The 23,416-nt window shown below is 39.0% G+C and overlaps 9 protein-coding genes and 1 long non-coding RNA gene across 12 annotated transcripts; 7 read left to right on the top strand and 3 right to left on the bottom strand.

Moving 5' to 3' along the window:
- LOC104773824 lies at positions 503–3,944 on the top strand. Of its 2 annotated transcripts, XM_010498497.1 has the most exons (10): positions 504–933; positions 1,008–1,085; positions 1,205–1,364; positions 1,602–1,879; positions 1,969–2,071; positions 2,167–2,267; positions 2,371–2,545; positions 2,776–2,946; positions 3,234–3,334; positions 3,449–3,944. In XM_010498497.1, the coding sequence occupies exons 1-10, from the start codon at positions 658–660 to the stop codon at positions 3,506–3,508; spliced, it is 1,503 nt and encodes a 500-aa protein (XP_010496799.1). In that variant the 5' UTR covers positions 504–657; the 3' UTR covers positions 3,509–3,944. The 2 variants fall into 2 exon arrangements, with proteins under 2 accessions (XP_010496794.1, XP_010496799.1); XM_010498492.1 differs by having other exon boundaries at positions 503–933; positions 1,205–1,879.
- On the top strand, positions 4,004–5,438 carry LOC104773836 (auxin-responsive protein IAA34-like). Of its 2 annotated transcripts, none has more exons than XM_019243460.1 (5): positions 4,004–4,387; positions 4,525–4,690; positions 4,840–4,980; positions 5,085–5,193; positions 5,281–5,438. In XM_019243460.1, the coding sequence occupies exons 2-5, from the start codon at positions 4,546–4,548 to the stop codon at positions 5,345–5,347; spliced, it is 462 nt and encodes a 153-aa protein (XP_019099005.1). In that variant the 5' UTR covers positions 4,004–4,387; positions 4,525–4,545; the 3' UTR covers positions 5,348–5,438. The 2 variants fall into 2 exon arrangements, with proteins under 2 accessions (XP_019099005.1, XP_010496810.2); XM_010498508.2 differs by having other exon boundaries at positions 4,208–4,387; positions 4,537–4,690.
- On the top strand, positions 6,534–8,030 carry LOC104773813. Its single transcript, XM_010498481.2, has 2 exons — positions 6,534–7,534; positions 7,635–8,030. Exons 1-2 carry the CDS (start codon positions 6,614–6,616, stop codon positions 7,893–7,895), a joined length of 1,182 nt encoding a protein of 393 aa, XP_010496783.1. The 5' UTR covers positions 6,534–6,613; the 3' UTR covers positions 7,896–8,030.
- On the bottom strand, positions 7,917–10,361 carry LOC104773819. The gene is made up of 6 exons (XM_010498486.2): positions 9,804–10,361; positions 9,487–9,713; positions 9,111–9,360; positions 8,646–8,731; positions 8,468–8,559; positions 7,917–8,303 (listed from the first exon to the last, which is right to left on the bottom strand). The coding sequence occupies exons 1-6, from the start codon at positions 10,005–10,007 to the stop codon at positions 8,074–8,076; spliced, it is 1,089 nt and encodes a 362-aa protein (XP_010496788.1). The 5' UTR covers positions 10,008–10,361; the 3' UTR covers positions 7,917–8,073.
- LOC104773806 (sulfhydryl oxidase 1) lies at positions 12,621–15,830 on the top strand. The gene is made up of 11 exons (XM_010498470.2): positions 12,621–13,062; positions 13,271–13,295; positions 13,376–13,468; positions 13,614–13,795; positions 13,972–14,035; positions 14,132–14,200; positions 14,283–14,359; positions 14,451–14,595; positions 14,692–14,732; positions 14,820–14,966; positions 15,050–15,830. The coding sequence occupies exons 1-11, from the start codon at positions 12,851–12,853 to the stop codon at positions 15,567–15,569; spliced, it is 1,575 nt and encodes a 524-aa protein (XP_010496772.1). The 5' UTR covers positions 12,621–12,850; the 3' UTR covers positions 15,570–15,830.
- LOC104773799 lies at positions 16,531–17,251 on the bottom strand. Its single transcript, XM_010498458.1, has one exon. It carries the CDS (start codon positions 17,187–17,189, stop codon positions 16,746–16,748), a length of 444 nt encoding a protein of 147 aa, XP_010496760.1. The 5' UTR covers positions 17,190–17,251; the 3' UTR covers positions 16,531–16,745.
- LOC104773793 (serine carboxypeptidase-like 50) lies at positions 18,393–19,909 on the bottom strand. Its single transcript, XM_019243459.1, is given in 2 exon segments — positions 18,393–18,792; positions 18,795–19,909. Coding segments are annotated over 2 exon segments (1,266 nt in total). The 5' UTR covers positions 19,816–19,909; the 3' UTR covers positions 18,393–18,547.
- LOC104773770 lies at positions 20,257–21,411 on the top strand. The gene is made up of 4 exons (XM_010498424.2): positions 20,257–20,530; positions 20,661–20,742; positions 20,830–20,946; positions 21,174–21,411. The coding sequence occupies exons 1-4, from the start codon at positions 20,412–20,414 to the stop codon at positions 21,222–21,224; spliced, it is 369 nt and encodes a 122-aa protein (XP_010496726.1). The 5' UTR covers positions 20,257–20,411; the 3' UTR covers positions 21,225–21,411.
- Positions 21,899–22,425, top strand: LOC109131039. Its single transcript, XR_002036773.1, has 2 exons — positions 21,899–21,960; positions 22,188–22,425. It is a non-coding gene; the product is annotated as an uncharacterized LOC109131039 (long non-coding RNA).
- LOC104773785 (10 kDa chaperonin, mitochondrial-like) lies at positions 22,840–23,325 on the top strand. The gene is made up of 2 exons (XM_010498441.2): positions 22,840–23,064; positions 23,159–23,325. Exons 1-2 carry the CDS (start codon positions 22,960–22,962, stop codon positions 23,300–23,302), a joined length of 249 nt encoding a protein of 82 aa, XP_010496743.1. The 5' UTR covers positions 22,840–22,959; the 3' UTR covers positions 23,303–23,325.

Below are 23,416 nucleotides of genomic sequence, written 5' to 3'. Positions count from 1 at the left end.
TTATTTTTTTGTATCAGTATATCATATTTCATAAGTAACATTACTAGAGAACTCAATATAATGATTTAATCCAAAAATATAGAAGCTAATCTAAAAATAAATTTAGTTACAAATGTTTAAGTTTACTTGCAATATATTTAATTTAGTGGATAAAACTATATTTTTGTAAATGAAATCAAATCTGACTTTATTAATCTTGGTTAGTATATAGTAAATATAGTGATATATGATCTAATTTTATTGATTTAAACATAACTTTTTTAAAAATTGTCCAACATTTCTCTTTTTACTTATTTATTTATTTGTGTATTAGCTAAAATACAAATCAATATATGATTGGACACCAAAAAAAAAACTCACTTTACAACTATACCTTCCTTGTCCTCACCTCAACGCACCACCCAAAGGCCATAAAAAAAAATCTAACTGTAAATTTGGGCTTTGTAATTTTAAAAGGCCCAGTAAGTATTATAGCGGTCAAAATAACAAAAAGTGTCACGTCTTCAACAATTCATCGCACAGCACATTTGGTCGTCTCTCCACGTGTACCGGAGAAGATGAATGACGACGATCCTTGAAAACACGCCGGAAGAGGTAAAGTGAAACCGAGTCACCAATTTTTTTTAATTTCCAAATCTGGCTGAATCTGTCAGTGCCATGTCCACCATGCCTCCTCAATTCCCTCTGGAGATCCGCTCAGCTCTCCGCTGGGCTTCCTCCACCGTCTCTTTCTTCCGTCCCGTCACCACCGTCGCTCCTCCTTCTTTCCGTCACCGCACGTCGCTTTTTCCACCACCGAGATGTTGTTTCTCTTCTTCCTCTGTTAAGCTCCCCACGAAACCGTCTCTTTGCACTGCCGACGAGCTTCATTACGTCTCTGTTCCTAACAGCGATTGGCGTCTCGCTCTCTGGCGTTACTTGCCTCCTCCTCAGGTTCTCTTTTAAATTCACTTACCACCTTTCTTGCAATTTCTTTGGGATCAAGAATTAGTATTTTCTTCTCTCAGGCTCCTACGAGGAATCATCCGTTGTTACTATTGTCTGGAGTAGGAACTAATGCCATCGGTTACGATTTATCTCCTGGTGTATGTTGCTCTTCCCTTTAATTTACATTGATACGTAATACGTTTAGTGTAGTGAACTACCGTAAGAGGAAGTACTAGTGTACCTTTATTGTTGAGCAATACGGTTGATGTCATTGCAGTGTTCTTTTGCAAGACACATGTCTACTCAGGGATTTGAGACGTGGATTCTCGAAGTTCGTGGAGCCGGGTTGAGTACACGAGTATCTGATCTTAAAGATGTGGAGGACTCTGCTCACCAATTGTCTAATCAGATGGAGTCTACTGCTAGAGCTGCTGCAGGTAAAGATGATACTTGTTCTGATGAAAAGCAGGCTAGTGATATCGTGGACAGTGCACCAGCGTCGGATGTTCCAGTTGATGTTGGTGAAGCCACCACGGCTTGGGACGAGTCACAACTTGTGTCGAGATTGACATCAACGTTCATGCGTTTGTCAGAAAGGCTGTCTGGCTTTCTCAGTGAAGGTCAGTCAGTGTTCATGTCTGCTAAGTTATTTGACAAAATTGCAATGCTTGTAGATGATACACAGCTGTACGAGCGCTTTAATGACATTAGATCGAAGCTTTTGAGTCTGATTGAGTCAAAGCAAAACTCAGGACTTGTAAGCCAAATCAGAGAATTGGCCCAGCGCCTCGTTAATCTTTTCGACGATGGTCAGAAGTCTGTCTCGCCTCCATTGATTGATTTACAAGAGCGCCTCACTACAACCATTGAAGATTTTCAGAAGCAACTGGATTTGATAGTTAAATATGACTGGGATTTTGATCACTACCTGGAAGAGGATGTCCCTGCTGCGGTGAGGCAACATTCATCTTGCTGAATCCTTTGCATAATCGCCTCTGGATTTGTTACTGAACTTGGTGTTCCGTTTTTGCTTTGCTATAGATTGAGTATGTAAGAGCGCAATGCAAGCCCAAGGACGATAAACTATTTGCAATTGGGCACTCCATGGGGGGTATCCTACTCTATGCAATGCTGTCACGTTGTGGTAAGATAATATTCATCTTTCAATTGAGTTTTCCATTTGATCTCATTTTTCCTATATTTAAGCCGACATTCATTTCTTCTATTCCATTTTGTTAGCTTTTGAAGGACGAGAACCCTCCGTGGCAGCTGTGGCAACGCTGGCATCATCGGTTGATTACACAACTTCAGATTCTGCACTCAAATTGCTCATACCCCTTGTACGTGACTTTTTGTTATATCACTCTGCGCTGGAATCTTCGACAAGAATTGATGTGCCACTAAGTTCTTCTGTAGCTAATCTATTATAAACTTCCTTTACAGGCCAATCCTGCGGAAGCTCTGAGTGTTCCAGTTGTTCCGTTGGGCGCTCTGTTGGCTGCCGCTTTTCCTCTTTCAACACGTCCTCCATATGTATTATCTTGGCTTAACGATTTGATATCATCAACAGATATGATGCACCCTGAAATGTTAGAAAAGCTTGTCTTGAATAACTTCTGTAAGTAAAAACAGTTGATCGCATTTATACATGTGAGTTTTTAATGCCAATTTTTGAATGTGGTTTAGGTGTATATCTACATTAAGAAGAAAAATAATGAAACAGTTACTATTAGATACCTGAATGTATTGTCATAAGATTATTTTTGCAAGCCATAGTTGCTTCCTTTATTTCTTGCTTCCTCTATGGTGATTTTAACGAGTTAAGTTTCTCTGTTTTCATACATCTAGGTACCATACCTGCAAAACTTCTTATTCAGCTGACAACAGCCTTTCGAGAGGGAGGCTTACGTGATCGTAGTGGTAAATTTTACTACAAGGATCATCTTCCCGGAACCAGTGTCCCTGTCTTAGCTCTTGCAGGTGATCGGGACTTAATCTGTCCCCCTGCGGCTGTGGAAGGTATATTGGATTAATGTATAATATGGATTTTTGCATAGATGAACAGCTACACCTACATATACATGAAACCATTCATATGCGTATGCCCAGATATGCATTTCATTTTAAATTCTACAATGCCCTTCTGAGTTATGAGAGACTGTATAGATGGGTTAACTTTTATGATAATTTCCACACGCACCAAATAACTTTCTAAGCTACTCTATACATAGTTGCTTAATATGCTCAATCTCATACATGCCATTTTCACCATTATTACTAATTACAAATGCTTGTGAATATGGCAGACACTGTTAAGCTGTTTTCCGAGAACTTAGTCACTTATAAGTTACTTGGAGAACCAGAGGGACCACATTATGCGCACTATGATTTGGTTGGAGGACGGCTGGTATGTTATTCCCCACTCATTTCTAGGTCTCCTATGTTGGAACTTTATTTAATGCTATATCATGTGCGTGCTTTCTTTTGTTTCTTAACCGTTTCTCTGATTATCACACTGCAGGCAGTGGAGCAAGTCTATCCTTGCATAACTGAATTTCTTAGTCACCATGATTTCGCATAAGTGAAACATTCTGGGGTTTCCTGTTCCTTGCATGCTATATGCGCATGTAGACGTTCCACTAAGGCGGTATCTAAGAAGTACGTATCAGAAGGCCTGTTAATAAGGATGTCATTACGTACATTTAGTATCCGGGCAAACTGTACATGAGCTTAGGAGGCAGTTTTTTCAAGTCATACACCTGTGAATTAGGAAAACCATCGATTGAGATGCTGGAAGCTCTGGTATACTGTTATGGTTTCCATTGTTTTGTTATGGCTACGAGCTTTTTATTTGAAAATTTATCTTTAGAAGAATGTGTGTGTTCCCTTGTACGGCTTCTTTTGGAGGGCTAAAGTTACAAATGAGAGCAATTGTATAGACATGGATTTATGTGTACATTTTCTATTAACTACACCAGCCCTACGTCTCAGATAAGGTGTGGGATTACATGATGTAATGATAGATCTTTATTGTCTTGTATTAGACAACATAGCTTTCTCTCTCATGAATGATATTGTCTCTCTACCATCATGGAAGACCATACCTAGTTCTTCTCTTTCTCTGTCCACAATTAAATTCGTTGGATTCTATCCTGCAGCGTTCTCGCGCACAAATTACCTGTTTCTTCTGTAACGTGATTTCAGGTTTTGACCTGAGACAAGGAGTTGTCAATACTCTCCAATAACATTGAGAAACTTCACTAGATGGAGATGTGCCTGCTGTGATTAGTATAGTACAATTCTGACTTCACTGATGATTTCATGTGTTTGTGTTGCTGACAAGAAATGTTGCAGAAATATGTGTTACAAAATCTGGACCTGTGGTGTGCCTCCCTATCCCTTGCACTTAGTGGCATCAGACAAACAACAAAAAGACCACAAACTGACCCTTTGCTTTTTGGTAATGGGTTCTTGTCTTTTGTCTGTTCCCTGTCTGCAATTATGTCTCTTAACTCTCCTGACACTCTTTGCCTTAGCTGCTTGCTATAAATCCACATCATTTTCACCTTTTTATGTATCTATTATGTGGTGATTAAGCATTTGTTATAGAAAGCAACAATGGACTCAGACCTACAGGGTTTTTCCCCAAGTTTTCCCAAGTATCATCCATATTACCCTCTGACCATGGAGTGTGGAGGCCTAATCGATTTAGGTCTCAGCCTGAGAACCATACAAAATGAGACTTACCTCACATCTGGCCACAGTGAGTTTCTTTGCTGCTTCCGTTAGTATTTATTTCCCTTACCTTAACAGGTAACATTAACACATAATTGAAGTTAGAAATCACCATTTCATTTCTTGGTAATTTTCTCAACACTCTGAGACGGTGCTTACTTATTACATGTGGTAAAGAACATTGTAGTAACGAAGGAGACAGACGGAAGTGGGGTTATGTAAAGGTCACTATGGATGGGTTTGTGGTAGGTCGCAAGGTTTGTGTTCTTGATCATGGAGGCTATTCAACTCTTGCTCATCAGCTCGAGGACATGTTCGGTAAGGTTTTCATGGCTGGGAAACTTTTCTTTCCTCTGCATGGGTGGGATGCAAGTGCCTGTTTCTTTAGTTGCAAAGATGAGTAAGTTGTAATGGTTTTGCAGGGACGCAGAGTGTGTCGGGACTGAAGTTGTTTCAGATGGAGTCTGAGTTCTCTTTGGTCTTCAGAGACGAAGAAGGTATCTGGAGGAATGCTGTCGATGTTCCATGGAAGTAAGCTCTTAAGACTATAAACAAACTTGTAAATCACTGAAATAAAGTGTTTAAGCGTTTTGAGATTGTGCTATCACACTATCACAGGGAGTTCGTAGAAAGCGTAGAGCGGCTGAGAATCACAAGAAGAAACGATGTTATACTTCCCTTTTGAAGCTTCTCCTGTCTCTCTTCACTCATTGTTCTAATTTCCAAGTCAGCTCTGATCTTTGATTCTTGAATCGGAAACCAAAAAAAAAAAAAAAGAACCACTAACAAGACTTGTGGGCTAAAGGATATAATTATTCAATTGTTAGTCTATTTTTTGTGAGTTTACTTCTTCTCTCTGAAAATTACAAATATTATCCACACAGTAGACATATGATCGAATCCCCAGGTAGCTAGATACAGACGTATAAAGTGTTTATGGTTTGTAATTCTCTTGCGATTCCTTAAAAGCCTATCCTCTTGAGAGAGAAGAAACAACTTGGTGATATAATCTAGCTCTGATAATAACGTAGCATTGTTCAATGTTAAAAAGTTTAATTGTTATATGCGTTAGCAAACAAGTTTGATCGATGTAAAGTTCGTGGAGGCAAAGATCTCAGAATACTCGCAAGTACACAACACAGAGATAGAGTGGAAGCCAAACTCAAGTGCGTGTGAGCTAGTATAATCAACATAGATTTCAATTCTTCCATGCTTCAGTAGTAGCATATTGTTCCATGGAGCTAAGTGGAAGAAATGCATGAAAAGTGAGGACTGATGAGGAAGAAAGCTGTCTGAATAATGGAGATGAGAGGGTTCAACTTTGGCAACAATGGAGATCTCTCTTTTTCTTGTATATTTTCATGATCGAAATTGTTGGAACTTGGAAGTCTACGACGTTATCTTTACACGTGTGAGTGACTGAACCGGTGGCTGATTACTATGACGTGATTTCCATAATTAATTATCACAAAATACAGAAAACATGCATATATATAGTATAAGATATAAATAATAAAGACAGATATGTTATATTGTTATGCCGGCCTAATATTGTTACAAGTCAATGACTCATGGCACTCATCCATTCATATCTAATATTCACAAACCTAATCTGATCCACCCAAAAACTCCATTTAACAATTGTATATCACTAACAAATAAAGGAAATGAAACGTTTTATTAATTTCAGCCTAATCACACAGAGGTACTAATTTGGAATATCCAATGAAGTCCACGTCAGTATCCAATCGGAAAGGTTTGACCAAAAACGTATAGATATTACAAGAGTACAGTGTGTGCAAATGCATTGGATGTACGCGGCGCCTCAACGCCTCAATGAATTGAAAGGTCTATAAATAACTAAGAGAAGTAAGACATAACGATACAAAAACAAGAAAAAGAGAATTAAAGACTATAAACAACAATAAAAATACCAATTGTAATTAGAAAAATGGTGGTGGCTAATGATCTCTCGTCCAAGATTATCCCTCGAGTTCTCATCGTCTCTCGTCGGACTCTCCGCAAAAACAAGTACGTGGACTTCGTAGGAGAGTACCATCTCGATCTCATCGTTTCCTCCGGTGCTGTCCCTGTCATCGTACCACGTGTCAATGGGATCCATTCTATGCTCCAGAGCTTTGAGCCAATTCATGGCGTCCTCCTCTGCGAAGGAGAAGACGTCGACCCTTCTCTCTATGCCGACTCAGAATCCTCATCAGTTCTCTCTCCCGAGGAGATGGAGGAGATCAGGAAAGTGCATGCAGAGGACATGACGATCGATCGAGAGAAAGACAGCATCGAGCTGACTCTTGCCAGACTCTGTCTCGACAGAAACATTCCTTTCTTAGGCATTTGTCGTGGCTCTCAGATTCTCAACGTTGCCGCAGGCGGAACTCTTTACCAAGACATCGACAAGGAAGTTGTAACCACGAGTAGGACGAAGCATATAGATTACGACAACTACGATGGACATAGGCACGAGGCTATAATCGTGGAGGAGACGCCGTTGCATAAGTGGTTCGAAGAGATGGATATAATGGTGAACTCGTATCACCATCAGGGTGTGAAGAGACTGGCGCAACGTTTTGTGGCCATGGCTCACGCTCCTGATGGTTTGATTGAAGGGTTTTATGATCCTGATCGATATGATCCAGAGGAAGGTCAGTTCTTGATGGGTCTGCAGTTTCATCCTGAGAGGATGAGGCTCTCAGGCTCTGATGAGTTTGATTATCCCGGATGCGCTTTAGTTTATCAGGAGTTTGTGAAAGCTGTGACAGCATTTCAGAAGAAACAAGTAAACGGAACACAGATGGAGATGAAGAGGAAAACCAAGACGCTCGTCAAGAGCTTCTCCCAAACTGAGTTTCTAGAGGTCAGACTTCAGAGATCCGTTTGTTATTTGTATATATGCAGGCTTTATGTTTTGCTATTGAATATTGGATTTTCTGACATGGCTAAAATGAATCATGCAGGCAAATACGGTTCTAAGCAAGCAACAAGAGAATAGGTTGAAGCAGGTGGGTGCGACGGTGAGGAACTCGTGTGTGTATATGAAAAGGATGAAGAGGAAAGAGGAGCAAGAGAGAGCAATGGAAAAGTTGTCGGCTGAGAGGCTGTCTGATCTGCTTTCCTTCCACCATATGATGGCTCGTCTTTGTTCTGATGCCATCAAGAGAAAGCTGCTAGAACCAACAGATAGGACCATTGAGTTTTCCTCTTTCCTCAACTATTAGCTTTTATTGCAAAAACAAAAATAAGAAAACTAGCATTCTGCGAACTTACAGAAGCTACCAACTGAAAAACATTGACGGCATTCTATATGTATGGTTTCCTCAGGACAATAATCATAAAGAGTTCCTTTTTTATAACTTCCTATATCCTTTTTCGTCATCATAGTATGTAATCATATCATCACCGTCGGCAGAAGAAGGTGAAATCAGGATGGTTCACTTGACGCAACCTCAGCCAATTGTCTGCGGCTTGGAAGAGGGAATTCGCTACCTGGTGACCAGATCCCCCCAAGCTTGTCCATACAGAACCTCTCAACTTGTATGAGGCGAGACCAAATACAGGAAGCTCCATCTTCTCAACACTCTCTCTTGGCTGCACCGCATACATGGGATGTGTTGTGATGCCTGCACCTACAGGAACCAAAGAAAGATAGACTTAGATAGATAGTGGATATATCTTTACCCACAAGCTGTTATTCTTGGATCATATGAAACATACATATTTTGACAAGGCCATAGCTAGAATGGATGAACTAGTGGTTATCACTATTAAGCAATGCTGAAACCAATCTTACCTTGAAAGGGTGTGTGAAGGGAATGATAGGTCAAGAAACAAGCATCCAGATCCTTAACTGTCGGTCCTGTGGGTATTTTGTAAATTGGGTACCTGCAAAAGTATAGTAATGGATTCTAAGACAGACGATGGGGTAATGTGGAACAAACACACATATACATGTCACAAAGAATCCATACCATGCCACAGAAAACCAGCTTGAAGGTAATAAATCACAGCTTCTTAGCGTCTTCAGCTCGGGAAATTTAGAGGCAAGGTCAGACATCTGCAATGGTAACAAATGTATAAGACAGCTATTGGAATTGCATTTTTGTAGATCAAACACTGAAGCATTTGATGCTTTGGAACAAACGGAAGAGTTGTTGCGTTTGACTATTTTCATAAATTAAACTTTAAAGTTACATCAACTGTTTGCTTTTGATTGTTACAAGTTACATAATTTTTTTTTTTTACAAAAGAAGCTCAAAACGTCAATAAATACATCTGTCATTAGTCATTACCTAACTTCCGTGTCGCCTCATGCAAAATTTATTTCGAAATATGAGACATTTAACATCATAAACATGGTCATTGATTCCTTTTGGTTTCTAATAACTTTTGTAAATGCCTTGATGACTTGATACTCAGAGTTAAAATAGACAAACCTTGTCGGCAAAGGGTTCACGGATGTAGGGAAGATCACGTTCTAGATACTCAAACATCAAACGACCTTGAGAGCTTAAAGGCTCGCCATCATCACTAGAAGAGTCTTCGTTATGCTCCTTTCTCAATGAGAGTTGGTCCATTCTAGCAGAGATCTGCTCTTTTGAATAACAGAGTCCTCTTTCAGATTCACTACTGCTTCCTTCACTGCTTGAATCCCTGAAATCACTTTCGCTCTCCTCACCTTGCCGCCTGCAGTAGACAAACTCACACATTGATAAATTAACACGCATATGACAAGACTTGAAGCTTTACACTGAAGTCACACTTCAGGTTCAAGAACTTGATAAACACATAATAAGCTTGAACACTTGTTACCTTGGTTGAAGAGATGAAGTGAAGGCATCAACATCAGCATATACTTGAATGCCGGAAAGGGAAGGCACATAGTATTGAAAGACTCGATCTTTGTTGTTGTTATTCAAAGTGAGAGGAACTCCAATACCATAAGCACTCCACTCAGCAAAAGATTCCCAAACATCTCCAAGAACAAAGTAAGGAACTTGCAACTCAACATCACTACCTCTTCTTTCTTTTACTGTTGTCTGCTCATAAAAATTTCATATCATTCAGATGAACAAGCTACTGATTAAAAAAAAACGAAGGTATTGAACTGCTTGACATGATGTATGTACCTTAGAGAAATAGTGGGCAGGCACAGATGGTGTGACCGATTTCAGAAATCGTTCGACATTACTTGAAGATGCCTCGGAAACATTGGGTTTGTGCAATGCAGACCCGCTATCGCGTTCCTTACTGTGGATCGATCTGCAGCCATTGGAAAGGTCGCTCTGAGCTCTCTGAAGCTGCTGAGTCAACTGAAATCCAGCTCCCAACATCTCTTTCTTCCCTCGGACACCACCACAAAGCAGATGAACCCGAACCAAACGACAACAAGAGTGGATTTTTCCGACCGAACTAAACAGCAACAACAACACTCTCCTCGATACGATGGCAAGGTTAGATAAAGAGATTACGACGCAGCAGCTTAGATAAACAAAAAAAAGGTTCAATCGGAGATTTGAAGAACAGGGCAAATCCAGCGAAGAGAAACCCCAAAAAACCGAAGATCAGACTAAGGTAACGATGAGGGAGATGAGTGGTTAGAGAAATGGGAATGAAATTTGAGAATTTTTATGGAGTTTTTTTAAAGGATTTGAAGCAAATGAGAAGAAAGAAGAGAAGAGTGATGAGAGAGAGAGAGAGAGAGAGAGAGAGAGAGAGAGAATAAAAGGGGACTCTTTAATTAAAGAATTGAAGCACCTCCTATTTTTGTTTCTTTTTCAGATTCGACCCTTATACTCCATGATTAGTTACTTTTTGACCCGCTTCTTCTTAATTGTTACTAACACACCAAAATACTTAGTTGACTGCACCACCTTCGTCTGAGTATGTTTTTTTTTTGTGTATTAATTTGAGTAATTCTAACAAACATAAACTGAAAATTTGAGAAATTTATTGAAGCTCAAGTAAACTAGGATATCTTAAATTGGAAATATTGGGTTTGTATTATCATTTTAAAACAGAAAGAAACAAGTGGAAAATATGCATAATTAAAGGGGTATTTAACAAATGAGCCGTAGTATATCAGTCTATAAACTAACGGCGGAGGTGGATACTAGATGCTATTGATGCGTGAGAAAAAAAATACTTATATACTTGGCATATTGGAATCTTAAATTGGACTTCTAATAATTATCTTTCAGTATACTTGGCAAAATAAGGATGGCTGTTCATATTTCATTCTTTCTGAGCTGTATGGAAGTTCATAGAAAAGAAAACATCCAAGGATGAGGAGAGAATATTTTCAAAGTATAAGCTACGTTTAAAGCTGATATACTTTTGTAAATCGCGCAGGGACTGAGAACAGTATACTAATGGTATCGTTCTCTCTCAGTTATAAATACTCAGAAATCAGGAAACCAAATACATCTGAAAATGAATTCATGCACGTGGACCCTGTTATTATTGCATTCTTATTATTATTAAAAAAAAAAGTGATGTTATTATTAGAGGTAGAGGATGTGCACATGATCGATACATTATAGTGTCATTTTTTTTCCCCGTACCAAGAAGCCAAGACCACTAAAAACAAAGAGAATATGCACTATATACCACAAAAATCAAAAGTAATTAAAAAACTACCATAGAACCCACAATGTTTTCTCTCTTTTCATATACACTTACTCTTATATCTATTATGTATATTACTTGTTATTTGTTTAAATATCATGTCATTTTTGTTTTTAGAACGAAATTATATGTCAGTTTGGGTTCACAAATGAAATGGTTAAAGTTTAAATTTTACAATTAGAATGAAATTATATGTCAGTTTGAGTTCACAAATGAGATGATTAGGGTTTAATTTTTATAATTAGAACGAAATTATATGTCGGTTTGTGTTCACAAATAAGATGATTAGGGTTTAGATTTTACAATGAGCATGAAATTATATGTCGGTTTGGGTTCACAAATGAGATGGTTAGGGTTTAGATTTTACAATTACAACGAAATTATATGTCGGTTTGGGTTCACAAATGAGATGGTTAGAGTTTAGATTTTACAATTAGAACGAATTTATATGTCGGTTTGGGTTCACAAATGAAATGATTAGGGTTTAGATTTTACAATTAGAACGAAATTATATGTCGTTTTGGGTTCACATATTATATGTCGGTTTGGGTTCACATATGAGATAGTTAGGATTTAGATTTTACAACGAGATTTTTTGTCGGTTTGGGTTTACAATTAAACGCTATTTAGTTCAATATAACATGTAAAATATAAAATATTACACTAAAATAAAAAAGGTGATTTTGTCTTTTTACTCTAAAAAACGTAGATCCTATAATATTTTTTTATTAAAAAATGTTGTTGTGGTATTCCTTTAAATAAGTTTTAAATTTGTGGTATTCTCTTAATTAACCCTAAAAACAATTAATACCGCTAGTGCAAGAGAAGTGGCAATAATATAGGTGAGCTATGTGTTTAAAACTGTTATGACTTAAATGTGTGAGGTGTGTGTGTCTCCTTGTGACTTAAGACAGATAGTGTTGGTTGACTTGTGGTTGGTTGTAGTCACTTTGTCGATTTTCCAAGACTTTGCTGACTCAGCCGTTAGTCACTCACCCTTTTTGTCTTCTCTCTCGGCGGCGCGTAGCCAACAATCGTCCGATGAACTATTTTAACTACGTCATTCTCCGGCGTTAATTCTTCATTCACTTGTGTCGTTTTGACAATGCTTATTTGTTGGAGTATGTAACTATGTACCACTATTTTTAAAAATGTCAATATCAACAAAATGTCGTATATCCAAGTTTAGTTTTCGAATAACATACTCCATAAGTTTTTTCTACTGGATATAAACACAACAAAATTTGCCAATTTGCCAAACTTTTTATTTGACTATTGACTAGAGAAAAGTCTAGTTTAAGCAATACTGTATCTCTTTTTCCAATTCTTTTTTTTTTTGGGTCAACAAGTGTAATGGGCCTATAATAAATCCCATTATGGAAGAAGACGGAGGAGGGAGAACAAGTATCGACGCCGGTCAAAGCGTAACGTAACCAGAAACCTTCGCCGTTTCACATCGGAAGAAGGAGGGAAGCTCTTTTTTCTGCTCTTAGATCTTCCCTCTCATTCGGATCAAGCTTCAAATTTGTATGCTTTATTCGAATTTAAAATGTCTTTGCTACACTTGTTTCTGCTCGTGGGTTTGCTGAGCCTTGGAGCTGCGGCGTCGGTTTCGCCGGGATCGCGCTCGATTCTCCGAGACATCGGCATCAACAACTCCGATCAGAAAGATAACGCTGTCGAATTGAACGCTACCAACTTTGATTCAGTCTTCCAAGACTCTTCCGCCAAATATGCCGTTTTGGAGTTCTTCGCTCACTGGTCAGTTTCCTCATTCTCTCTTACTTGAACAAATCTGAAATAAAAATCCAACCTTTGGGTTTGTTTAGCACTGGATCTTCTGATTTTATCCGGAAATAACTTAACTTTGCCCCAATCCTAGGCTTTTAAATATAGAATGTATTAGTATTACTGGCAAAGGAGTTTGTGCCGTACTGACATTGATCATGCTTTTTTTGTCTGGCTCAAGGTGTCCTGCATGTAGAAACTACAAGGTAACAGCTTCATTCTTCTCTTTCGTTATTCAATGCCTTCTCTTGTCAGTCCTGTTTATATTCAATGCGTGACTCTGCAGCCACATTATGAAAAAGTTGCAAAGCTATTCAATGGAGCAGACGCTGTACATCCTGGTGTCGTTTTGATGACCAGGGTCGATTGTGCTTTAAAGGTACTTGGTGCCATCTTTCATTTCTCTGTTTCTCTTACTTCTTCATGTGGATTGTGAGATTAAAGATTGGGGCTTGAAAACTAAAATCTTATTTTGTTGTGAATAGTAAGATTCATTCTAATGGTTCCTTATGACTTTTCCGCAGATGAATGTACAGCTCTGTGACAAGTTCTCCATCAATCATTTTCCAATGCTCTTTTGGGCTCCTCCCAAAAAGTTCGTTGATAGCAGCTGGAAACCTAAGCAAGAGAAAAGTGAGATTAGCGTAGTCGATGAATGGCGCACTGCTGATCTTTTGTTGAGCTGGATCAACAAGCAGATAGGCAGGTACGCATACACTGAATTTCATGTCTACCACTTAAGTTGGAGTCATATCTATTGTATTTATAAATTAGATTTAGCAATCTATTTCTCCTTTATATTGGCTAATATCAAAACCCTTGTAAATATATTCAGTTGGGTAACATTGCACTCAAATCTGTTTTCTTGTCAATGTTGTGCAGTTCTTACGGCTTGAATGATCAGAAATTTGGAAATCTCTTGCCAAATATATCTGACCACGAACAGGTCTCTCAGAATGTGTTCTGCCCCTAATTTTCTATTAGTGAAGTCCTTTGTTTAATAGAAACAAATTAAATAGAGCTGGTTGTTGATTTATCGCAGATTTCTCAGGCCATATTTGACATTGAGGAGGCAACTGAAGAAGCTTTTGGTATCATTTTGTCGCTTAAGGTGGAGAAGAGTTTTTTCCCTTTTTGTTGTATGCAACTAAATCCCTTTCAGCCTTGTTTATATGTAGTCTTTATGGCCACAGGCAATCAAGTCATCTGAAACTGGTACTTCGTTTATCAGGTTTCTGCAGCTTTTAGTGGCACATCATCCTTCAAGAAGGTCATATATTTCATCTTTATATTCCCATTTACATTTTGCTGCTCACTCTTTTTTTTCTTATGCCTAATCAACTGTTGAATATTTTCAATAGGTGTCGTAAGGGCAGTGCTGAAATTCTCGTGAATTTTGATGATTTATGTCCGTCAGGAGAATGCTCTTATGACCAGGAAGCTGGTGCTAAAGATACCCTACGAAACTACCATATATGTGGGAAGGATATTCCTCGGGGAAATTACGTGAGTGCCGCCCAACCAACCACATTTTTTTTGTTCCTGCGTTAAACGGAGAGAAACCTAATTCTTTTGTTTTCAACTCATTTTCATATTTGGCAGATGTTTTGCCGTGGCAGCAAGAACGAAACTAGGGGATTCAGGTAGTCTTTTGCAAAATCAGTCTGTTTTCATGTACTGTATGATTCAAGGAGAAGCTCCTGAACTGTTTTTAAATGATTTGACTGCAGCTGCGGATTATGGGTTTTGATGCATTCACTTTCAGTGAGGATTGAAGATGGAGAAAGTCAATTTGCATTCACGACCATTTGTGATTTCATCAACAACTTCTTCATGTGTGATGATTGCCGTCAGCATTTTCACGACATGTGCTTAAGGTAAAAAGACATATCCATGGGTTGGCTAACAAGCTCGATTTATCACATTTTCACATCTAACAGCTTATGTGTTTTACCGACAGCGTCAAAACTCCGTTTAAAAAGGCACGTGATATCGTCTTGTGGCTGTGGAGCACACACAACAAGGTCAACGAGAGACTCAAGAAGGATGAAGAGTCTCTGGGAACAGGAGACCCCAAGTTCCCAAAGATGATATGGCCACCGAAGCAGCTTTGCCCATCGTGTTATCTATCGAGCACTCAGAAAAGCATTGACTGGGATCATGATGAAGTCTACAAATTCTTGAAGAAGTACTACGGAGAGAAACTGGTGTCTATTTACAAGAAAAATAGTGTCAGTGCAAGGAAGGAGGAGGTGGTTGTAGCTGCAGAAGAGATGGCAGTGCCTACCAATGCTCTGGTTGTGCCAGTGGGAGCTGCATTGGCCATAGCACTTGCAAGCTGCGCATTCGGGGCGCTCGCCTGCTACTGGAGGACGCAGCAGAAGAACCGGAAGTCGCACTATTTAAAGAGATATAGTAGTAACTATATGGTTATGAACACATTCGGTAACAGTGAAAGCGAAAGGGAAAAGGAGAGATGAAATTACTGAAACAAAAAGCTCACATGATTTAACATTCTGAGACTGAGCTTTGTTTTTTGTTGTAACTTACAGACAACAGATACAAAGACGTTGAGGTTGAGATGCCAATGTCGCCTGCTTCAGGTCCCGTTTCTCTCCTCCTCTTACAGATTGTATAGATTTTTCTCTTCAAATTTTGCAATATTCAATACACCCTTCGACATCTATATGTCTTACCGGAATAGCTTCTTAATTGGTTTTGGTTGGGTTTGTTTGTGGAAAGAGTTTGTTGATACGAATACCAAAACACGGACATTATAGTCTGAACCAGTTTCTTCAAACACACCCCTTTTCCCTCTAGTTTTACCTACTAAACTACGCACGGACAACAATAATAGGATCACAACGAACCAGAAAACAAAGAAATTTCGATAAATTCTAGCAGAAAAATCCAACTTCTACGCGGTCTGCAAATCCAATATCCCGAACGTGTTACACTTCATCCACAAAATATATAATTTGAAAGTCTTGGAAGAAACGAATAAGTCGTCAACTAATAGATAAGTAAAATACAAAAGCAGGTATAACATTTTATAACATGAAGAGAATTAAGTAACTATTTTAAAGTTTAAACTAATGGTGATTAAGCTTGGGAAATATTGCGAAGTTTAAATAGTGATTAAGCTTCGTTTCTAAATGATTAGTAACAGTTAGGAAACGTTCTTTTCTGATTGAGTCATATCATATACCACTAAACCAGGCGCCTCTATGTTCCAATCATAAAACAGTATAACTTCTTCTTCTTCTTGCCTGAAACGCTGACTAGAGTCATCAACAAGACTTGTATACCAACCGAACCAGGGCCTTTTTCCACGTATGGTTTGTTGACAACCATATATCTAGCCCTGTTGACGTCTGCACTGACATGCAGAGCCGGTTATAACTCTCATTGAGTTTAATTGTTACTTTGTTTTCCTATATATACCATATGAAAAAGGATTCATTACTTTCGGTTTTCGTAAAACCATACGAAATCAAATTAGGATTCTTTAAAATACAAATCCAGATACAGTATATTGTCTTACGATTTCTCAATATGTATATTGAAAAATAACTATTTCTTTCTTTAGTTTTTTAAAAGAAGTAGTTAATTACGAGATAAAACAACAAAGAGAAAATATATATAATCTTTACGGATCATACTACGTGAGCGGCGACCAAAAGCCAAAGAGCTAAATCGAGGATGCGAAGCGCAAAAACGGCAGAGGAAACAGGAACGCTGACGAGGAGAACAAGCATCGTTCCAAACGCGACGCTAGGACGAGAGTTCATAAGAAAAGTTTGGAGAAGAGAGATTGCGTCACATATAGTAGCGTCGTAGTTACAATATAAACGCTTCTCCCATTGCATCCAATGAGAAGGAGGTTCATAGTTTCGCTCAACCATCTTCATCTCGTGGATCCGTTTCCTGAGGACAACCATGTTCTCGTCCACCGTTCTTCCTCCTCGGTAGTAGTCAGCACACACGGTGGTGGAAGCTCGTCTTCTCTTGGACGTTCCGGTGGCGATCCTTTGTGTTGTCCTCAATGGGTGGAACCTGAGTGGCGACGATGGGAACGGGATCAGTACTATAGCTTCCATTTGTCTGTATTGCTTATGAGAGACAAGTGGTGGGACGAGGCGTTTATATTATGAGGGAATTGTTTCGGATAATATTTAATAAAACGGGTATGGTTGCTTTGGCTTTAAGCAATTAAAAATATATGATTAGCGCGTTACCTTATCGTAGCATTGATGGGGTCACTATCCGTCACGTTCCATACAATTTCACCTTTGTTTCTTCTCAATTTCAGATTTACACGTCTTTAACATATTCGTCGACACGGCCAAATCTAGATTACATCAAACTTAATACTCTAAAGAAGAAAAAGATGATCGAAGTTAATTTGGAAATATCATTAAATGGCAATCACATTGTACAGTACTACTCTCCTCATAATTATATCAACCAATGATGATATCGTCATTGACCTCTTCTTTCTTTATATATTTTTTACAACCAAAAAAACGTACGAATCTTATGATTAATAAATCATGGGGGTGCTTTCATACTTTATTATAACATTAATTTTAAGTATTACTAATTGTAGAGTTATGTCAAAAGAAAAAAAAGAATAAATAATGGTGAGGTGATGACTGATGAGCACTGAAAGGACACGGACTCTATACTGTAGCCAAATGGGCTTCGTTGCCATCAAACCTATGGGCTATGGTAAGGCCCATTATAGATATAATTATGTACAGTGCCCTAAGTGTCTCAAATTTTGGCAATATATATACAGGTGCTAGTTTCCCTGGTTACAGAAGAGCCGTCTTTAGGTTTCGTTCTGATTAGTCTGTATCCAGTTTTTAGCAGAGGCTTTGTTTTTTTATCAAAATTGTTATTCAATCTCTATAAATTTGGTTTCCAGAAAAATGAATGGGGAAAGAGGCAAAAATAGGGGAGAGATTTTAAATCGATAGCTCTAAAATACCGGTAGGTTCTCTACGGGGTGCCCTTGCCTCTTCTTCCCTGATACCAAAGAAAATGGCTTCATAGTACGGGTTTTTATGTGCTTTTCATTGTGTCTTTGGGTAGTTTTCTACTCATGCACTTTGAATCTCAAATCACAATCCCGCCTCCAATCGCCATGACATGGGTTTTTTTTTTTAGAAAAGTTTTTATCAAAATTTGTTTTAAAGTAAATCCGTAGATCTTAATCATCCCTTAGGTTTGTGTATTGTTCAGACTGAATAACAAATGATAAATCCAGGAGCGAAGTTATCAATTCGTACTAAAATGAGTTTGAGAACATGAATTACAATTTAAATCCAGATTACAATCAGAATCCGAATCTAATTCAAAATCTAACACAAAGCTGAAGTACAGAAAACACAAATCATATTTGGATTGAATTGTAAAGCTTGACGAGATCTTCACCACCGAACAAGCCTTTTCCCTAAACCCAACCTTCGATCATATCCCTTGAGTTCATATCTTTGTCTGTCGGAACAAAATGACCAGCTTCCGAAACCGCCACGTGGCATAAATTCCCCCATCTCTGAACATACCCAGCGACAGCACCGTCGCCGTCTTTCCACACCCGCCTCTCCGCAGTCGAGAACTTCTCCAGTCCCGACCAGTTCATAGTCTTCATCCACTCTTCCGTCGAAACGACGCCGTCTCGTAGATCCAACATGCCTTGTACAGCAACACTTGAGTCCTCTCCAATACGTATTCCACCATATACTTCACGCTCTTCATCACGTCTCCCCGCAACACATCTTCTACTTCTTCGCTGCATTCCTCAAAGCGCATCGTCTCGCTCACTCCCAAAACACGCTTAGCCTCTCTCTGGTTCAGAAGGTCCACCACGAGGTCTGTTCTGTACGGAATCGAACGTTTCGTGTTGTAGAGCGTCGCTAGTCCCGTCATGTTACTCAGTATGTCCAACACGTCACTTCTCGCGTCTGCTGCTTCACGCCATTTCTCGGACTTCACGAGAGCCACGGATATCTCCTGCGCTTTCTCCAGTTCAACTCTCTGTTTTGCGTTGACTAAACCCGAGTAGTACACGTTGACCGCATGTGTCTGGACCTGGGTCACCGGGTCGGTCAGCCCGTTTCCAATGGCTAGGCCTTTTAGATTCACTTTCCCGTTTGGTTTCTCTTTAAGGATATAGTATCCAATGGCTGGAACGTACTTGCCAGCGTAGCTCTCGCCGGTGAAGTAAACTGGTCGGTTTTCAAAGCCTGGGTTTTGCTCAAGGAACTCCACGAGAGCTGCGTAGAGATGCTCAGCGACTTGTCTCTGATTTGTTGGTATGTTTGCTTTTGAGGCGGCGATGCTGAATCCGACTCCTATGGGGTTATCCACAAAAAGTAACCCGAAGAGACGATTCCAAGCGCCGGGGTTGCGCTCTAGCTCTGTGGCACGTGAAACTACGCGCCAAGGGCCAAGCTCGTAAAAGTTACCAATCATGGAAGAGCATCCTGGCCCACCTTGGAGCCAAACCAGAAGCGGAGTGTCGGGAAGAGGTGTGGTCGGCTTTTGGGCTTCGTAAAAGGCATAGAACATTGAGGAGCCGGGTGCGGGTTTAACCGGGAGGTAGCCGGATTTAGTGGGGAGAGTTTCATCGGGAAATAGTGGAGGAGGCGGAAGAGACTCGACGGAGACGGAGAGAAAGAGAATGGAAAGCAAGAAGAAGAGTGTAGGGACGTTCACCATTATCGCCACTTGCTCGTGGCTTCTTTACATTAAGATTCCTTTGTATTATTTGACTGCAAAAGCTTTACTTTTAATGTTGATGTTTTTATCTTGCAACCAATGTTGTTGTTGTTGTTACACATATAGTTTGTAAATAAACATGAATTATTTCATTTTTATATGTTTTTCGTAATTTTATACTATAATCCAAAAAATACTTTGTGTGTTGTCTTGCAAGTTGTGGAAGTTGTAACTAATGTAACGTGACAGTTAAACATTTTTATTGGTTATATGTGTCAACACAAATGATTTTTTTGTTTACAGATTTACAGTTTTTAGATTCTTTCGATAATTTATTAATTAGAAGAAGAAGAAAATAATCCAATATTTGGACCCAAAATGAAAAGCTTTGGATAGGCCCATTAAGAAGGTAGACTATAGAAAAGCCTTATTGATGTTTTAACATATGCTTGCCATTGAAAATTTGGCGAGAGGATCTAAATTGTATCGGGTGTTTAATTTGTCTGGTAAATTGATCACAAGGTGTTCGATAGAATACCTGAGAGAGTTCCGAAAGGTTTCTTCTTAAAAAGAAAGTTGAAATTTCGAGGCTGAAGATGACGATCTTGGATGTTTGCTCAGAGATTTTGAAGATACAGAAGCTACGACGGGGTGTCTCTTACGCTGGATTCTATTGCTTTACTGCTGCTCTCACATTCTTCTATACAAACAACACGTAATGTCTAGCTACGGGATCTCAACTTCAATGTCTGTTGCTTTGGATGGCTCTGTTTGGGGTTCTTATCTTATATTTTTTTACCTTCAAGTCTTGTTTGATTTAATGTACGGATTCGAATGCTTTGTAGGACAAGAGCAGGATATTCTAGGGGCGATCAGTTTTATGCATCTTACCCTGCCGGCACGGAACTTCTGACCGACACAGCTAAGGTTATCCCAAAGACATTTGTGTTTTCGTTTAGAGTTATATATAGTTGATTTGTTCTCTGTGATTGACGAAATGGGTTTGGTTTAAAGCTTTACAAAGCGGCGCTTGGGACTTGCTATGAATCTGAGGATTGGGGTCCTGTCGAGTTCTGCATAATGGCTAAGCATTTTGAGCGCCAGGGAAAATCTCCATACGTTTACCACTCTGTAAGTTTCTTCAATATCTCTAAAATTGGTGTTCACACAGTCTCAGTGGTGCGGATGATACTGTGTTTCAGTGATTGTTTGAAGGTCAGTTTCCATAGATAGTTCTAGGTCTAGGATTTTTATGGTACAAAACTTTGTGGTTTTCATATGTTAGATGTTCATGTGAGGTATAGAACTCTAGACAAAACAAAACCATGTGGTGAGCTCTTTTGATTGTGTGAATGCAGCAATACATGGCTCACCTTCTTTCTCAAGGCCAACTCGATGGAAGTGGCTAGTGGCGTCCAATTATTTTTAATCAACTCTTTTTTCCTTAGTTTTGTATCTAATTTTGTTGTAACAAAATTAAACCTCGGTATCTGGAGCACTTGTAATGTGGTGGTATAAAACCCGGAGAATGAACTGTTCTGATCCGTGCTAAGAAAAATAAGAGCACAAAATGCCTGTAAAGGCAGTTTTACACGATTGTTTATATCCTCTGAACACCTACTTTTGTTCCCATCCTGTTATATACCCCATGTGATAGTATTTCCCACCACTTTCAACGTTAACAAGTCAATGCAGCAATGTAAAGAACTCTCGTTCTGTATGTTGATCTTGATCAAAAAGAATATCAATACGATTTCTACATCAAATTCTATGGTATCTATACTATTTTTTTCTTTAGAAAAGGTTTCAAACTGACCTCAGTAGTAGCAAATGAGATAACTTACATTCCAAACTTGGCATATTGGCACTTGAAAACAAAAAAAGCAAGACACACTCTGTTTCCGCATATAATTGGGCCGGGTCCATTAAATAAATAGTATGGATATTAAAAGCCCACATAGTAGCGAATATTGACTAAAACCCTATGGCCTTGTCCGCCAAGATAAACCCTACGATCTAGAAACTTCCGTCTTCTATTGTCTCCTCTGTCCTCTCCCCAAATTAAAAACTCAAGAAAACCTANAGTTCTGCATAATGGCTAAGCATTTTGAGCGCCAGGGAAAATCTCCATACGTTTACCACTCTGTAAGTTTCTTCAATATCTCTAAAATTGGTGTTCACACAGTCTCAGTGGTGCGGATGATACTGTGTTTCAGTGATTGTTTGAAGGTCAGTTTCCATAGATAGTTCTAGGTCTAGGATTTTTATGGTACAAAACTTTGTGGTTTTCATATGTTAGATGTTCATGTGAGGTATAGAACTCTAGACAAAACAAAACCATGTGGTGAGCTCTTTTGATTGTGTGAATGCAGCAATACATGGCTCACCTTCTTTCTCAAGGCCAACTCGATGGAAGTGGCTAGTGGCGTCCAATTATTTTTAATCAACTCTTTTTTCCTTAGTTTTGTATCTAATTTTGTTGTAACAAAATTAAACCTCGGTATCTGGAGCACTTGTAATGTGGTGGTATAAAACCCGGAGAATGAACTGTTCTGATCCGTGCTAAGAAAAATAAGAGCACAAAATGCCTGTAAAGGCAGTTTTACACGATTGTTTATATCCTCTGAACACCTACTTTTGTTCCCATCCTGTTATATACCCCATGTGATAGTATTTCCCACCACTTTCAACGTTAACAAGTCAATGCAGCAATGTAAAGAACTCTCGTTCTGTATGTTGATCTTGATCAAAAAGAATATCAATACGATTTCTACATCAAATTCTATGGTATCTATACTATTTTTTTCTTTAGAAAAGGTTTCAAACTGACCTCAGTAGTAGCAAATGAGATAACTTACATTCCAAACTTGGCATATTGGCACTTGAAAACAAAAAAAGCAAGACACACTCTGTTTCCGCATATAATTGGGCCGGGTCCATTAAATAAATAGTATGGATATTAAAAGCCCACATAGTAGCGAATATTGACTAAAACCCTATGGCCTTGTCCGCCAAGATAAACCCTACGATCTAGAAACTTCCGTCTTCTATTGTCTCCTCTGTCCTCTCCCCAAATTAAAAACTCAAGAAAACCTAGAAATTTCCGAATCATCCGAGACAAGAAGAAGAAGAAAGTGAGAAAAAATGATGAAGCGTCTGATGCCAACGTTCAACCGGATCCTGGTTCAGAAAGTGATCCAGCCTGCTAAAACCGAAAGCGGCATTCTCCTCCCCGAGAAATCCTCCAAGGTAAAATGACCGATCTAATTTCACTAGTTGATCTTCTTATGATTTTTGCATCAGAGATCTGAAATGATGTAGCTTTTTTCTCGGCGATTTACAGCTGAACTCAGGCAGGGTGGTAGCTGTTGGACCTGGATCAAGGGATAAAGACGGGAAATTGATTCCGGTCTCTGTGAAGGAAGGCGACACTGTTCTTCTTCCAGAGTACGGCGGCACACAGGTCAAGCTCGGCGAGAACGAGTAAGTTTGAAACCTACTTCTTTCTTTTTGTTTCGTTTGTATTTACCCCCTTTAGATCATTAGGATATGGTATGATTTGTATACTGTCAAAAAGAACCATGATGTTTTAGATCATCTG

This window comes from Camelina sativa, chromosome 3, assembly GCF_000633955.1.
Source record: "Camelina sativa cultivar DH55 chromosome 3, Cs, whole genome shotgun sequence".
NCBI lineage: Eukaryota > Viridiplantae > Streptophyta > Magnoliopsida > Brassicales > Brassicaceae > Camelina > Camelina sativa.
Note: the sequence above shows the minus strand (reverse complement) of the source record. Positions and strands in the feature narration are given on the sequence as shown.